Source organism: Branchiostoma belcheri, unplaced genomic scaffold (assembly GCF_001625305.1).
Source record: "Branchiostoma belcheri isolate BF01 breed outbred unplaced genomic scaffold, Haploidv18h27 scaffold101, whole genome shotgun sequence".
Lineage (NCBI taxonomy): Eukaryota > Metazoa > Chordata > Leptocardii > Amphioxiformes > Branchiostomatidae > Branchiostoma > Branchiostoma belcheri.
Window position 1 is genome coordinate 34,408 of NW_017802392.1, and position 16,603 is coordinate 51,010.

General features: G+C 45.8%; 1 protein-coding gene across 1 annotated transcript in view; it reads left to right on the top strand.

Moving 5' to 3' along the window:
* LOC109473931 (E3 ubiquitin-protein ligase rnf213-alpha-like) overlaps positions 1 to 16,603 on the top strand; it is a 134,495-nt gene that overhangs the window by 23,920 nt on the left and 93,972 nt on the right. The window contains exons 20-25 of the mRNA XM_019774105.1: positions 3,489 to 3,687; positions 7,956 to 8,351; positions 8,746 to 9,344; positions 9,747 to 9,906; positions 10,461 to 10,678; positions 11,272 to 11,415. Of these exons, the coding sequence (XP_019629664.1) occupies positions 3,489 to 3,687; positions 7,956 to 8,351; positions 8,746 to 9,344; positions 9,747 to 9,906; positions 10,461 to 10,678; positions 11,272 to 11,415 (1,716 nt within the window). The remainder of the gene's footprint in view (positions 1 to 3,488; positions 3,688 to 7,955; positions 8,352 to 8,745; positions 9,345 to 9,746; positions 9,907 to 10,460; positions 10,679 to 11,271; positions 11,416 to 16,603) is intronic.

A 16,603-nucleotide genomic window follows, 5' to 3' on the forward strand; every position in this document is an offset into this window, starting at 1 on the left:
ACCACTAGAACTTGAAAGGTAGAGCCCATATATTTATTTGGTCTCATTGAAGGGATATGCGAATACAGCAGGATTTATTTGGTCTACACAGATATATGTCCAGACTATGCACGATGTATAAAAAGATTACAGTCATGCCTTCAAGTTGCTTAACCAAGGATAATTTGAGGTTGTAACAAGATGGAATGGTCTCACCTTGATCTCGTGGGTTCTCTCGAGTTCTTGGGCTTGACTTGGATGAGTACAGACGGGAATATCCAACGCGAACCTCTCTAAATAGCGTGCACGCTCTAACTAAAACTCAACTCAAACGAACGTCTCAACAGCAACAAGTAACAAGTCCTAACTTGAACATCCGGGGTCTTAACCTCTGACCCCAAAACCTGATTACACTGTCCTCCCCCTATGAAAAGACACGTCCTCGTGTCTATATATTCAACCTATCGGGGGGTCTCACTCTTCTTTGTGATCGTGTCTTCTTCTTAGTCGGAGGGGGTGCTGGGGCATCGCACACGTTTTGTGTGGTGTCCTCATTCATGTAGCAGTACCACTCTGCCTCTGGGTCGAGACCAGCGGCTTCCCGGGCAGTGATCTTTCTCCAGCTATCGCAGGAGTTACACTGTACCCAATCCTGCGGGGTCTCCGGCTCCTCAGCTTGGACGGCCTCACCCTGTAACTCCCCTGCCTCCGCAACTTCGGTGTCCGCAACTTCTGTCTCCGGACCCGGTTCTCCCTGATCTTCAGGCTCACTCACGCAGTATTTCTTCAGCCTGTTAAAATGCACCACCACTCTCTGTCGTCCTCCCACTCGCTGGATTCTATAGGTAACCTGAGAGAGTCTCTTTACAACTCGGTATGGCCCTTTCCATCTAGGAAAGAACTTTTTGGTCAGCCCTCTTGGTACAGCGGGGACAGATAACCACACCTGGTCTCCCACTGTGAATCCTTCCCCATGACACTTCCTGTCATACACATCCTTCTGCCTTCTATGCGCTGTACTCAAAAGTTCCCTGGTCCTCTGGTAGACCAGCTTCAGTTCTTCCCTCACGTTCTGCGCATACCTGCTGCTGCTTGTAGGTCTCTGTGGTCGGGGCACCGGCCAAAGGATATCTGTTGGCACTCTAGCTTCCTCACCATATGTCAGGAAAAATGGTGTATAGCCCGTACTTGTGTGTACACTTGTCCGGTATGCGAATAAAGCAGGCTGCAACCGGGTGTCCCAGTCAGAGTGGGTATCATTAACGTACATAGACAAGATACCACACACAGTCCGGTTGAACCTCTCTACCATTCCGTCCCCCTCGGGGTGGTATGCCGAAGTTCGTGACTTGCTGATACAGAGTTCTTCACACAGGGTCTTGACTAGCTGAGAATCAAAATTCTTCCCCTGATCACTATGTAGCTGATAAGGAACACCGAACCTGGAAATCCACGTCTCAATCAGTGCTCGGACGACCGTTTTGGCTTCTTGGTTAGGCGATGCAACAGCTTCCACCCATTTCGTCATATAATCAGAAATGACTAAGATATGCTTATTTCCCCTCGTTGTCTCTGGAAGAGGCCCCATAAAATCCATTGCCACCCGTTCCCACCGGTACCCTGGGGCTGAGGGCACCAATGGAGCTCTTCGTTTCCGCGATCCAGCTTTCCTCTTGGCGCACTCACCACATCCTTTCACAAATACCTCAACATCTGTGCCCAGTCCGTACCTGAGTAAAATCTCTCCCCTTCAAACTGTTGGGTTCTATCACAGTAGAGACAAAACCTCTCCATCCAGGGTTCGCATCTTGTAGACGTCCAGGAACAACGGCCTCGTGGCGCCCGGGGATGACCACATCCTCTGCCAAGCCCACCTTGCACACGTTAGGTTGTACTGCCATGACTTTCAACGGGCAGGATCTACCCCTAACAGAAATAGTTGCTCCTGCAATATCAACCACAGCGCTGACAGAGGTCATGAAGTCCATTCCCAATAGGCATCGTTCTTGCAAACCTTGCACCACAAATACTCTCCTACGGACCTCCACACCTTGCACCTGTAGACTCACAGTCACTGATCCTAACACTCTGAGTAGACCCCCTCCAGCAGAAACAAATCTCTCTAGACTGTTCTTCAATGGCACCCTGCCTCCCTCTTCCCACACTGATCTATCGACGCATGAGGGACCTGCTCCAGGCCTGTGATGAATAAGTTCACCCCCATTTTCTCCCGTTCTTCTCCGTCAGTGTTTGGATAGCCGTACATCAACAGGCCCCTTAGTCGTATTTCGTAGTCGGTCAAGGATTCCTGTGACTTTCTATGGAAATGCAGCAGATCGTCTAGTGCTCGTTGTTTCTTTTCCCCTATCCCGAATCTGTCCGACATTGCCCTGTGTAATCCCAACAGATTACCTGTGATGTCGTCCCCCAAACTTTCCGCATACTCCAACGCCGGGCCCTCCAAATGCAACATCAGGCAGATCGGATAGTTCTCCGGTTTCCATTCTTGCAACCTTGCCATCCTTCTGAACTGGCTATACCAGGAGTTAAAATCCGCGTTTTTGCCGGAAAACTTGACAAGTTTGATTTCCGCACGTGTTGCCATTTTTCTCTGAACTCTCTTTGTGCCGCTGTTTGGAACTCGAATCGCCCGCTTCTGACACCAATGTAACAAGATGGAATGGTCTCACCTTGATCTCGTGGGTTCTCTCGAGTTCTTGGGCTTGACTTGGATGAGTACAGACGGGAATATCTGACGCGAACCTCTCTAAATAGCATGCACGCTCTAACTAAAACTCAACTCGAACGAACGTCTCAACAGTAACAAGTCCTAACTTGAACATCCGGGGTCTTAACCTCTGACCCCAAAACCTGATTACATTTATGACAATTTACCACATTTGTGGAAGGATTGACGTAACAGGTGACTATCACCTCTTCAAGATGTCAACCCTGAGACCAGACTGTAATGTTTGAACCACTCACACCGGGAAGGCCCCCTACTCTTTTCGATAAGTGTGATGGAATCTTTAACGTGTGTGGGATGTGGTTCTTCCAAACACGGGACCTCCATTTAACGTCCTATCCGAGGGACGTCCCTAGCCGAAGCTAGGTACTCATTTTCACCTGAGTGAAGTGAGGAAAGTCATGTAAAGTACCTTTCCCAAGGGTACAACGTCGCGGCGCATGTTCGGATTTGTTCAGGTACGACCCGGAATCGAACGCGGGTGTCCCCGTTTCATAGTCCAGTGATGTACCACTACACCACACGACGCCACTGATGTTACATGTACTTCGGTATGTTGTAGTAAAAATATCTTTAAGCACACTATTTCTCAAGGTGGCGATATTATGGACCCTGGTGATATTATGGACACAGATGTTACATATGTTTATAGTTTGCTTTTAGAATATTTGAAGCTTGAGTATAATCAGTAGTTATCAAGTGGTTGCTCAAAAAAAGACTTTTATTAAAAGTTTTAAACAGTGTCTCTACAATTATATTTCAGAGTAAGAATGGTCAGCAGATCGTTGCCAGCTATGCAAGGTCACCAGATGAGTCCAAATACAAGTATGGCAGCTTGTTCTCCAGAATGCTGCGGCGAACATGGCCAGCAACCAACGATGGAAGAACACCACCCACAGACTTGAGGCTCCTTCAACACATGCTCACATGGCAACCTTGTGCTGGGATCCTCAAACTCTTTGGTAGGTGGTACAAATGTATAATACAAAAGTCATGTAGCACGCTGTGGTCAGCAAAACAATAAGTCATACTGTGCCTAAGCGAAATCTGGATTTTTTTACAGTTTTCATTGAAAGTTTGGTCAACATTGCATCTGATGCCCGTTGCAGACAATATGATCTTTTCTGATACTACAGTATATTAGAAAACTGCATACAGGATCATCCTTAAATACATGAATACGAACTTCAAGAAGATGTTCTTCCAATAAAGAAAGTGCTATGCATAAGTTTCATACAGGCACAGTACGTTCGGGTAACTGTAAAAACCGGGGCCCCTTCGGGCCCAGTTTGAGTAATCTGCAACAATGCAACAAAATGAGGAACAAAATTAATACGCAACTAGAAAGGCCAATATTTGCTTTGGAGCAAATACAGCGATGGGTTCACCACATTTTACGACATGGCAGGGAAAGAATGAGAAACACAAGGGAAAACAATGATTTACATTGATATAACTATAATATGAAGTAAAATACAACTAAAACAAGAAGCCATAGGCGACAATTCTCCGTGAAGTATTATATATTGCAACAAAAAGAAGTAGCCATTGGCGACAATTCTCTGTGAAGTGTGATAAATCGAACAAAGAAAAATTGTTTAAACGCGCGTCGGCTCAGTCATCTTAAGACGCAACAACCAATCAGAGATGCGAGATGCCTACACGTGACGCGGGAAGGGCGCGCGATGCCCGAAATATTTTTGCGTCAATATTCAGCGCCGTGATTCAAGAGATTAATACCCGGAAACAATTTTTTTCTTGTTTTGAACGCATTAACATGCATTTACGCTAATCTAGTATGATTCAGGGTTACTTTTTTTTTAACCTGCCATGGCCAGATTATCTAAAGCTGTGTGTATTATGTGTACAATCTATAGAAAGAGAAATGTACATCAGGTCCGATCATCCGATTTTCACGTTTCGGTTTTTTGGACTCGGTTCATGAACGTATTTTGGTTTGGCTCCTGGAATGTGCGAAAAAAAATGACTCCCGGGACTGTCTACAGGGAACACTCGCACATTCGCGGTGTATCAGGACAGCGCGACTGGTCGTCATTAGCGCAGTAACAGTTGCATAAACGGACGAAACCATTTCAAAGAAATGGGGATGTTTCGAAAATAAGCACTTACTCCAATATCAAAACAGCTACGGTAAAAATAAAAAGACGTGCATCATCCCGGACATAATGCAACACCACATGCGAAATTACACAGAAATGCGACGTACGGAAGAATGCGTTTTGGCTGCGAACATCTTCCAAAAAACTTGGCATCTCTTAACCATGGGCAAAAAAATCTGGAACCACTTATAAAAACCACCCCGTATCTGCATGAACTTTTTTTAACCCCACTGCTATTCCAAACAACGCGTTTTTCTGGACCATTCCAATTCGCCTCGTAATTGTAGGGGTGCGTCTGCGATATTACATTGACCGCGAAAGCAGCAACGGCAAAAATACACATTCGTGCATCAACACGGGCATGCCCGCAGAAGGCGTATAAAATTGCGTGCCGATTACACAAAGAGAACCCAGTGTTTTGACTGCGAACATGAAAAATCAGCCGATTACAACACTCCGTCCGGAGGTCCTGACCTCCTTCACGGAGTAACAACAGTTGGATAGCTTTTCCCTACTTTATTGGTTAGGATTTTTAATTGCATAATGCAAACTGTTGATTTCAAAATAAAAAAAAAAACGTCCATGCCCCGCATTCCAATGCTGGAGCAGGAAAGCTTGAAATCCCTACCAAAACACTTGAATACAGACATACTGTCAGTATGGAAATGCTCTGTGCAGGTGTTAATCAAGTTAAATCCCAACAGCCAATCAGCAAGAAATGCTCTGTGCAGGTGGAAATGCTCTGTGCAGTCTGTTAATCAAGTTAAATCCCAACAGCCAATCAGCAAGAAGAATAGAGGAAAGCTGCATGCCTATTGGTTGATGCCCTGCATTCCATTGTGATGACTCATGCCCAAACGTGGTAAACAAGGCACACTAACACAGTAATACATTTGCTATAACACAGCCAAAAAACTCAAATAAAACCATTCTAAAAGCCTGTATCACAAAAATTTAAAAAACGCCTAGGGGTATTTGCCCACTGTACCTCCATACCAAATTTCAGGACCTCGGGCCCTAAAATGAAGAAGCTGAATCCATTTAAAAAATGGCAGGAGAAGAAGGAGAAGGAGAAGGAGGAGAAGAAACATCAGAAAAAGCAATATGCATTCACCACCACTTCGTGGTGTGGTGAACCCATAATAAAGTGAGGCATAGACGTTTTCCGACAGCGAGCAGAGGTTTCTCGGGTAGCAACGTACGAATATGACTGTAGTTTCAACAAAACTTTACATGTAGCTAGCTCCTTTAATTTTCATCACGTCGACCGCCCTTCAAGTTTGTACATGCGCCCCCCTCCCCCTGTTTTGGTGCCGGAAAATAGAATTTCTGATTCTTCTTGAAACATGTACTAGGTACTAGTATTTTTCAAGGGCATTATCCTTGATATTTTCTTATGTATTTTCTGTAATAAACTACGCACATATAATAAATTACGCACCCCGGCTCAGACCAGACGCGGCCACCGCAAAACCCGGTATTACTAAGTATTATGCACCCTTCTCCACGTGTCCTACCTCATGTGAAAATCTACATGGAAGCAAGAACCGGAGAAATGGTTGATCGAAAACATATTTGAATCATTTGTATAGTAATTATTTTGCAGAAGAAAGGGAGCCCCATTGGTAAGTACCTGAGTATACGTATGCTACCCGTCTTTTGAAGTCACAATATCTATCATCACCGACGTCGACGACATTAAAGACCAACACACTGGGTAGAATGTGCAATCTCGGCAGTGAAGACTACGGGTGGAAATAAGGTTTGTATAAAGTTAAACTTTAAATTAAATTTGAAATTAAATGTATCCCGATAATATCACTGCCTTATTGTAAATCTATACGAGTATCAGACTACAGATTAGCGGCATCGTGCCGCCAAAGTGCCCACTTACCGAAAGGAGCCGCTCTGTGTGTAACCAGATATCATGTCTTCCCGCCAAGTATGCAAATCTTGCAGGAAGTCTTCGTGTTACCACCCCACCCCTCCACCCGCAGCTGTCCCCCTGTCAAATCAGGAAACAAAAATCCCGCTATCAAATACAACCCTGTATTAAACATTTATGATCGCAGCGATTATGTTGACAAAATATTTTTGGATGATACATGTGTATGTACAAGATGTGCCCGCATTTCAGTTGTCGGAAGCGGCGTGGGTGTGGCGTGCACCGGGCACGATACATTTCTTTGTTGGGCACCGTGCACAACAGCATCATCGGTGTCTCGTAATATTATTTTTGATATCAGTCTAACTATAATACTCCTAAATACCGTACGTTTACGGCTGAGTCTGCTTGCTGACGGATGGGGGCCTGTTGAAGTTTTTCGCAAGGTCAGCGGCTGTCTTGGTATCGTATGATATTCCTTTTGAAATCTCAATTACAATTGTCATTTCTACATGATATATCTATGATATATTCCTTTATTGAAGTATAGTGTTATGATATGTAAACAAAAACAGTCGCGTGCGGGTGGCGCTATATACACTCACGGAATATACACTACAAACTCCACATGTGCGTTGTGCCGCTGGCTTTCAGACTGCAATAATTTTTGCGATCCACTTCCAATTTTTCCGGGTAGCAGCCTGCATAAAATTATGCACCCTGAGTTTGAGTACAACTGGAGACACCTGCTTAGAAAATGAAAAGTAAGAAAAGTGCGTAGTTTGTTACAGAAAATACGGTAGCAATTTAACGAGGTGGGGTTTAACATGGGTTACATCAAGGACGTTCTACAAGATTTGTGGTCACAGTCAGATCACTCTGCAAACGGGGCCCCGGTTTTTACAGATACGGGGCCCCGCGGGGTATTGACGGGACCCGGTTTTTACAGTTACCGTTCTGCTGACATGTAGTTTGTGTGTACATTCGGTATGCACAAGCATGTGGACTGCTTTTACATGTAGATGTACCCAATAAACTGCTTAGCTTTTACATGTAGATATACCGAATAAAGTGCTTAAAGTTAAATTTATTGTTGATTTTTGACATCTAGGATTTTCTTTACTATTTGGTGGCTATGGTTCGTGCAGAGCTGTATGAGCTTTATGATTTTCTCCTTACAGTTGCTTGTACACAACTAACTTATAGCTCCATTAATTTTGTACAGGAGAGGCATCAGATCTGGCGAATTTCCTGAATGAGGACAGCCAAACCCACATTGCCTCCTACAAATCCCTCCTGGGCACAGCAGTCCAGGAGCTCACAAAAGGCAGCATCATCATCAGCCACCTCCAGCTCCTCCTGCAGCACAGGAAACAGTTCCTAGAACTCTGCAATGCCGTGGCTGTCAGGAGTACAAAGGAAGAACAGGAAGATAAAGCCAGGAAGGCCAAAGGAAGTGGGAAGCATGATGCAAGCATGGTAGTAAGAGTGGGAGATACTGCCTGGCCTGTCAAGCAGCTAGAGAAGGTCCTGGACTGGAGAGGAAAGGAAATGGAAGCAATCAAGACGGAAACAAGGCAGATTGAGTGTTTCCTCAGCATGTGTGAAGACATCAAACCAGGTGAGAAATCATTGTTTTGCCAGAATGACTAATTATAGTGAAGTTCAAAGTTTGATTTTTTTTGTAGAAGGAAACATAATTGTTTTTGCTAATTCCTCTCCAAGCAAATAAAGTCAATGACCAGATGGCTGTCACCATGACAACTGGTGTTGTAGCAGACACTCTGGGGTATTGGATTACATTATGTAGCAATGGCAGGACAGAATTGGACGGGCTGGCCGCCATAGAGTGGGAATTAAAAGAGCAGCTACAGTTAGGCTAGACTACATGTATGTGATGCTTCCGTTCTAGTTGTTATATATTAAATTGAATTGAATGATCCTACATGTGACTGAAACATGAAGAAGCAGCTTTATCAGAAGTTGTCATACATGTATCTTCTCTCTTATTGCAGTTACCTGTGAAGATCTGGAGCAAAAGGTCCGAAGAGACAAATCAACCATGTCCCTGAATGAGCTGTGTCAACCGGTGGCTGGTGACAACATTGTCAAAGTTTCCTTTGACCTAACTCAACCACCCAACGTCACCTACTTTGGCATCACTTCCGAGTTCAGGGAGATGTTGACCCTCCTGGAAAATCTCAGCAAATGTACCGTCTTCAACAAGATCTGGGAGAAGATGAGACCAACACAGGCTGGTGAAGAAGAGGAGGCCCTCCCCGCACTTTCTGTGGATGGTGTTCTCAGCCAAGTGTGGACGCCCGTCTACCAGAAGTGGCTGGAACTGCGCCAGAACGTCAAAGATGGGAAGATCACGCTTCAGGATGTAGACGAGACGTTTGGGCAGTTCAAGAACGAGTACAGGAAGCTTGAGAACGAGCTGAAGATGCTGGCGAAGAATCCGAGTGAGGGATGGGTCAAGGAGCGTGTGCTACAGATAGAGCAGTACCACCAGCTGAACAAGCACCTGGACGCAGCAGATGTGGTGAAAGACGTCAAGGAAAAGTACAATTTGAAGGGAGACTTCAAAGGAGTGGAGATCCTGCTGCATTCGGTATGTAAACTATCCATGTACAAAATGTACTCTGCATAATTATGTTGTATGTGATGATGATTGTATTCTTTGAGAAATATACAGATTGTAGATAGCTGCTAGCATGCTGCTGATGTCTTTTTTTTCTTAATGACAGTATTTAGAGACAGGGTTGGAAATACCACCCGCATAATTATGCATGTTTGTGCAGGTAAGATTTGTTGTGCAATTATTTCTGATGTCTACCTGCACCAGCACCAGTCTATGTACTGGGTTTATATGGATTTTCATCTTTCATTTACTGCATTGACTGTCACCACCTGAAACAATAATAATTTCAGAACAGTTTTTAGTGTGATCCATAACTCTTATATGCTGTGCACTACATTCTGATATGTACCTGTGATGGTATCTCTTGTATAGAAAGCCACAAACTTCAAGCAGAATCCACTGAGTTCCATCAACAGGAAAGTGGTGAATGCAGGGAAACTGCTGACAGAGATGACAGAGGAGAAGATAGAGAGCCTCAGGAAGTTTGTCAAGTGTCAGCGACTGGTGGACTGGCTGAGAACAAAGATCCATGGTGTGTTGTTAATCCTTCAAGATGTAACAATAAAAGTTATGTATGTTCACTTGCTATAAATCATAAATGATCTGAAACTAAATGTGGTTGTGACATTGAGACATACATGTACATGTATTGGCTCCTCAAATTTGGAATACTGTACATACCGGGTACTGTAATTTACGATTCTTCCCAGTTTTATGATTTTTATATTCTTGGTCACTTCTGTATTGCAAACATATCACTTACCCTGAACAAACAATTTGCCGACTTTCTTTCTGCTGCACCTGTCGCCACCGCAAATGTAATACTTCTGCGAACGTGTCAATTTTTCTCAGACTGACAACTTTTGCTACGGTAAAAATAACCTTGAACATAAGTAGATTTACAGTATACATATATTTCCAGTACAGAAGATATTACCTGTACATGTATGTCCAAAAGAGGACAGTGGCAAATTATGATTTAGAAATAAAAACAGGTAATGAAATATAAGGACTGGTCATTTTTTATGTCCAGTTTTGTACTTTGATTTACATTGTATATGGTAATCACAATCCTCTTACTTACAGATACGAAGGAACTGAAGGTGCTTGTGGACCTGGCCAGCATCTCAGCTGGAGAGAGTGACATCGAGGTGGACAAGGTGAACTGCCTCCTGTCTGCCGGGGTGGGATATGCACCGCTCATCTATGACCTGGACGAAGACTCCAACTTTGACACGCTGATGAAATGCTGCCGGCAGTTCTGGGCCGCCCTGGAGAAAGACAAACACCTGCCCAAGAAACTGGTCAGAATTTCTTTAGGCCACTTCAATTCACTTTGTTGGTTCTCTTTTTACATAAAAAGATAGCAAGCAGACATCATAAAATGAGAGGGCTAGGAAGAAAACTAGAGTATGGCTGTATTTACTACATAACACTGAGTCCACCGAGGCATCAACCAGGTCCTCAGACTTTGCCTTCATTAGGTTTTTCCTGTTAACCATATTTTCAAAAAATCTGAGAACCAACAAATCAATTGGTGTGGTCTTAATGATAGTGCCCTCGCCCCTGATTCACAATTTGCCTTGCATTGATGCTGCTTGCAATATCTTCTTCTTCAAAGCGTGTCAGCATAACATTCTGCATCTGTGTGAAACCCTGGTTTTCACAGTGAATTTTGCCCGTTACTGGGATCCTTAAATAAGTGTGTACGCAACAAGCTATTCTGTAGGATAAATTACAGGTTTCCTGCATATGTTCTGCCAATGTGCTCCTGTTCAAAATCTTAAACTTTAGTATGCACACCTGTAATGTGGAGGCAACATATAGTTTTCTGGCAGTATTGCCATCATACCTGTTAGTCAATGTGACAGTTGTTTAATATCCTTTTACATTCCAGATGGACACCTGTCGTAACCTGGAGTGGCTGAAGGGTGTGAGTGACTCCCATGGTCCTGTGGAGATGTCCTCCCTGTCTCAGACAGAAGCCATCAATGCCAGGGGTGTCTACCAGATCGGATGCTTTGGGCAAAATCAGTCTCTGGTACGCTGATATGCTAGTACTTAGGGACTGTACGATATTTACCGGGGAGGGAAAAATTTTGAATTTCAACCCATGTTTTGCATGTTAAGGGGAAAATTTGGCAGCACAAATTTCGCTGGTACATCGAGCTATTAATCCTATATCTAGCCTACCTTTCGTTCACGAACTTCTTCCGCATTACATTTATTACAAACAGGGAAACAATATTGCCAAGTTACATGTTGTTTTCAATTAACTTTTGAGGGACATAGATATAATGTTAAAATAGTCCTTGGTTATATAAAAATACCAAATTAATGCGCTGACATCCACGCCGAGAAGTTTGAGTAAGTTGCGAGGCGGGACCAGCGGGACCTTTGGCGACGCACGCACACCACTGGGAAGGGTGCATTGAACGGCGAAAATTAATTTTCAGAATCTTCCAAGAAGCCTTCCCTACATTTTTGACCGGTATCGTTTCGATAGCCACGATTTACTGTAGAAATAAAGTTTGTTTATTTGAGTTTTAGGCCGCATACCAAAGCAGAGCGTAACTAATTAAGACCAGGCGTACCGGAGGCAGGTCCGGGATCATTCCCGGCCTGCCAGCGCAAGAAGCGGTGCGGAAAATGTCGGCTTTCCAGTTTGAGGAGTGGGCCAAGGCCTCGAAACTGATTGAAAACACAGTCAAGGCCATGGCCAAGGCCGAGCTTCACGAACGGGAAGCTCTCCTGTGTGTCACGACTGAGATGCTGAGGGACCTGGACCTCTCCGTGGGGCAGTATGCACTGCTCTGCCGGGCAACCAGAAACCTGCAGACGGCGGCCGGGGCGACGGCCGGGGGGGCCAAGCCGAAAAAAGTTACCCTGGACGACCTCAAGTCCGACCAGGAACTGACGGCCCTCCTGGTCCAGGTGGAGGGAGCCGATGACCTGTTGACGGACGCCACAGGACAAAGCAAAGCCGCAGCTGACGATCAGTCCTTCTACCTGAACAGCGGTGCGCCTGAGAAAGGTGAGAAACCACTACTTATTCCGGAATTCGTAGACTCCTTCTCACAACCGGAAAACGACCACGAGGTCGCGCGGGATGGTAACACATCCATCATTCTCCGCACGTCCCGCTCACGACCTAAAGTAGAAACTATCAAGATACCGGCTTGGTCTGCGGCCAATGCGAAGATAATGGCCAAGCTCATTCAATCTAACAAGCTAGCTACAAAGCAGGACGTAGAAGACTATCTGGCTTACACTATCAAAGTGTCAGAGCTTCTCGAGGTGTTCGACGTCCCGTCCGTGATGCTGTATGACAACCAGTATAGGATTCTACAGAATCGGCACGGTTTCCGCTGGGGGAGGGACTCTGAGCATCTGCACTCCCGCTTCCTGAGGACCAGGATGGCACAGTCTACCCGAACCCAGCAGCGCAAACCCACCCCATCCCGTGCGAAGACAGCAGAGGGTCAGGAAATCTGCTTGAACTTCCAAAACCCCGGCGGGTGCAGGCGGCCTTCGGGCACATGTCAGTATGCACATGTCTGCATCACCCCGGGCTGCGGCGAGCCCCACCCCCAGTGCGAGCATGCCAGGCGGGCGAAGATATAGCAACTCGTGGACAGCCCTCTACACCTCGCGACATGGGCTTCAGAATTGGCGGAGGACGAAGACAAAGATTTTCTCTTAGACGGACTGTCAGACGGTTTTCGGATTATCTCTGAGGATCAAAACATCACCCCTGCGGAGTGCGACAATTATAAATCTGCTACTGACCCTAATACTCGAGCTAAAGTTGACGCGCAACTTCGCGAAGAACTGCGTAAAGGAAACTACGAACAATGCACATCAAAACCGACCATTATCAGCGCCCTCGGTGCCATTCCTAAGAAGGACTCTGCGGACATAAGGCTTATACATGACTGTAGCCGACCTGAGGGCTATGCTCTGAATGATTACATTGAGGCCGAACACTTTAGTTATCAAACAGTGGATGACGCTATCGACATGTTACAGACAGGATCCTTCATGGCGAAGATAGATTTGAAAAGTGCGTACAGATCAGTGCCCATCCACCCGTTCTAACCACAAGCGCGACAGGACTCAAGTGGCGATTCGACGGTGACAGTGAGTTCTCCTATCTCTTCGATAAACGTTTACCTTTTGGCGCCCGACGTAGTCCTTATATTTTTAATAGACTTACCCAAGCTGTGAAACGTATGATGCAGCGTCGTGGCTTTCAAACAATCGTAGTATATCTTGATGACTTCCTGATCATTGGCTCATCGTATGACGAATGCATGCTGGCTTTCCGAACACTTATTGAGCTACTGCTACAATTAGGCTTCGAGATCAACTGGCGAAAGGTAACCTATCCCACGCGAATATTGACCTTTTTGGGTGTAGAGATCAATGCGATACAGCGAACTCTTTCCCTACCGGCGAACAAACTAGAAGAATTGCGGACATTACTGCGTGAAACTTGCGGGCGGAGGAGCGTGTCAAAGCGGGAACTCCTGAGTTTATTGGGAAAACTCAACTGGGCGTCAAGAGTTGTGCGGGGCGGCAGAACGTTTATGCGGCGGCTTATAGACTTATCCAAAACAGTGCGGAGACCCCACCACCGGACAAAGTTGACGAGCGCAGCGCGGGCGGATCTCAGATTGTGGGAAGACTTTGTGCAAACCTTCAATGGCGTATCGTATTTCGTGGACAGCGAGCCCATCAGTGCAGGGCAAATCAACACGGACGCGTGTGACGACGGGGGAGCGGGTTTCTTCAACGGCGATTGGTTTTACGTTAACTGGACCCTGGATGACCCCTCCCTGCGTGCGTGCCACATCAACGAGAAAGAACTGTACACGATTCTTCACGCGGTGCGGCGTTGGGGCCCTACGTGGGCCAACAAACGGGTTCACGTGTTCGCGGACAGTGACAGTGCAGTGCGCGCTATCAACAAAGGCACGTCCCCGTCACCTGCGTTTATGCCTCACATACGGGAACTCTTCTGGCATACGGCAGTAAACAACTTCGTCCTGACAGCGCACCATGTGAAAGGCTCAGATAACACACTCGCGGACGCCTTGTCGCGGCTAACCGACCCCACATGTGCCACCCATGCACATTCCAGACTTCAGCAATGGAATGACCAAAACGGGCATGTCCCACAAGTGAAGTGTGACCTGCCACATGTGTCCACTAAAACTCTGTCTATTCTACCCTCCCAGGCGTCCTGGATAGCGAAGCATCCCTAGACGCGGACATCCGGTTCTACCGTGCAGGGACCTACGCGGACTCTACTAAAGCAACGTACAAATCTCAGCGCCGGGACGTATCTGCGGTTTTGCCTGTATCATCAGTATGCTCCAGTTCCGACGACAACTAAAAACCTCTGCCGATATGCGGTGTTTCTAGCGAGAACCCTCAAGTACTCCAGCATTGTAAACTACCTGAATATTGTGCGTATCTTACATCAAGAGGCGGGGTTTGACAACCCTCTGCAAAGTAACTGGCTCCTGCAAACCACGTTGCGCGGGATTCGCCGTATCCATGGTGATAGCGTCAGGCAGAAGCTTCCCATTACCCGGATGTATTACGCGCCATCTACGCCCGGCTGGACCTCACCCAGGCCAAACATGTGGTCTTCTGGGCCGCGTGTCTGGTGGGATTCTTCTCATTCTTCCGGAAATCAAACCTGCTGCCTAAGACGGCAGGAAGCTTCAACCCTGTCAAGCAACTATGCCGCAAAGACTTCCGATTCTTCGCGTGGGGTGCAGTGATCAGTGTCCGATGGAGCAAAACAATACAATTCCAGGAACGGACCCTTCAGATACCCATCCCCCGTGTTCCTGGCTCCCCCCTCTGCCCTACAACAGCCCTGGAGAAAGCGTTCTCCATTACATCCGCAGCGAACCCAGACGGGCCGGCCTTCGTTCTCCCCCAGGAAACGGGGTCGGATTACTTGCCGCTGACACACCAACCGTTCGTGACTTTGTTACGGCAGCTGTTACACCTGAGCGGATACCCGCAGACCAAGTACAGCGGACACAGCCTTCGTCGCGGCGGCGCGACTTGGGCTAGCGACTGTGGCGTCCCAGCCGACCTAATCAAGCTGCAGGGAGACTGGAAATCGAACGCTTACCAGCGATACACAACTGTAACACTTAAAGGACGTTTGTGGACTGTCCGAACAATGGCGCAGGCCCTAGTATAGGATTAGCATTTTTACTGATTATAGTGTAGAAATTAGATCTCTACCGTAACCCTTGGTTAGGGCTCCTTTCTGTTATGTAAGTTTTAACCACCTGCATGCGTATACTCCTTTATCTCTGACTGGGGGTTTGGAGAAAAATTTTGTATTATCATTGTTATTTTTAATAAAAATGATACCCCCCAGTCAGGCGTCGTACTTTTATGCCTAGATTAAATGTAGAAATAAAGTTTGTTTATTTGAGTTTTAGGCCGCATACCAAAGCAGAGCGTAACTAATTAAGACCAGGCGTACCGGAGGCAGGTCCGGGATCATTCCCGGCCTGCCAGCGCAAGAAGCGGTGCGGAAAATTACCCACCCGCCCACTACCAAAACGTAACGATAGAATTTATTTAACATACTTGTATATAATCACCTTGTGTATACTACATACTACACCTTCTCCATAGGAGAAAAATTTTGTATTATCATTGTTATTTTTAATAAAAATGATACCCCCCAGTCAGGCGTCGTACTTTTATGCCTAGATTAAAGTGATTTTAATCCAATTGTACTTTGGCTGTATAGTCAAGTCTTGGCAAAAATGCAAGATTTTGAAGGGGACTGTGGGAGATTTGGTCGAATCCATTATAATAAGGGATTATTGGAATGTAAAATTCTGCCAATTCCAATGACCGGCAACTCGCTATGATAATTATGTATGGGACAGACGTTAATCATGTTTTGAAATTGTATAAAACGTTGTAGAGTTAAAGGGATCTTGAAAAAAAAATTTACCTAGGCCCTCCCCAATTGCAAATTAAAATATTTTTTCCTAAGCCCTCCCCCCGGCTCAAATTTTTTTCCTAGGCCCTTCCCCCTCAGACGACCGGCCCTACCTTCCCAGTAAATATCGTACAGTCCCTTAGTACATGTACCTCTAGGAGGTAGTAAAATGCTTTGTAGTGTAATTCCTAGCACGTAAAGCAGTAATTCCTTTGCACATGCATTGTATAGCAGTGTAGAA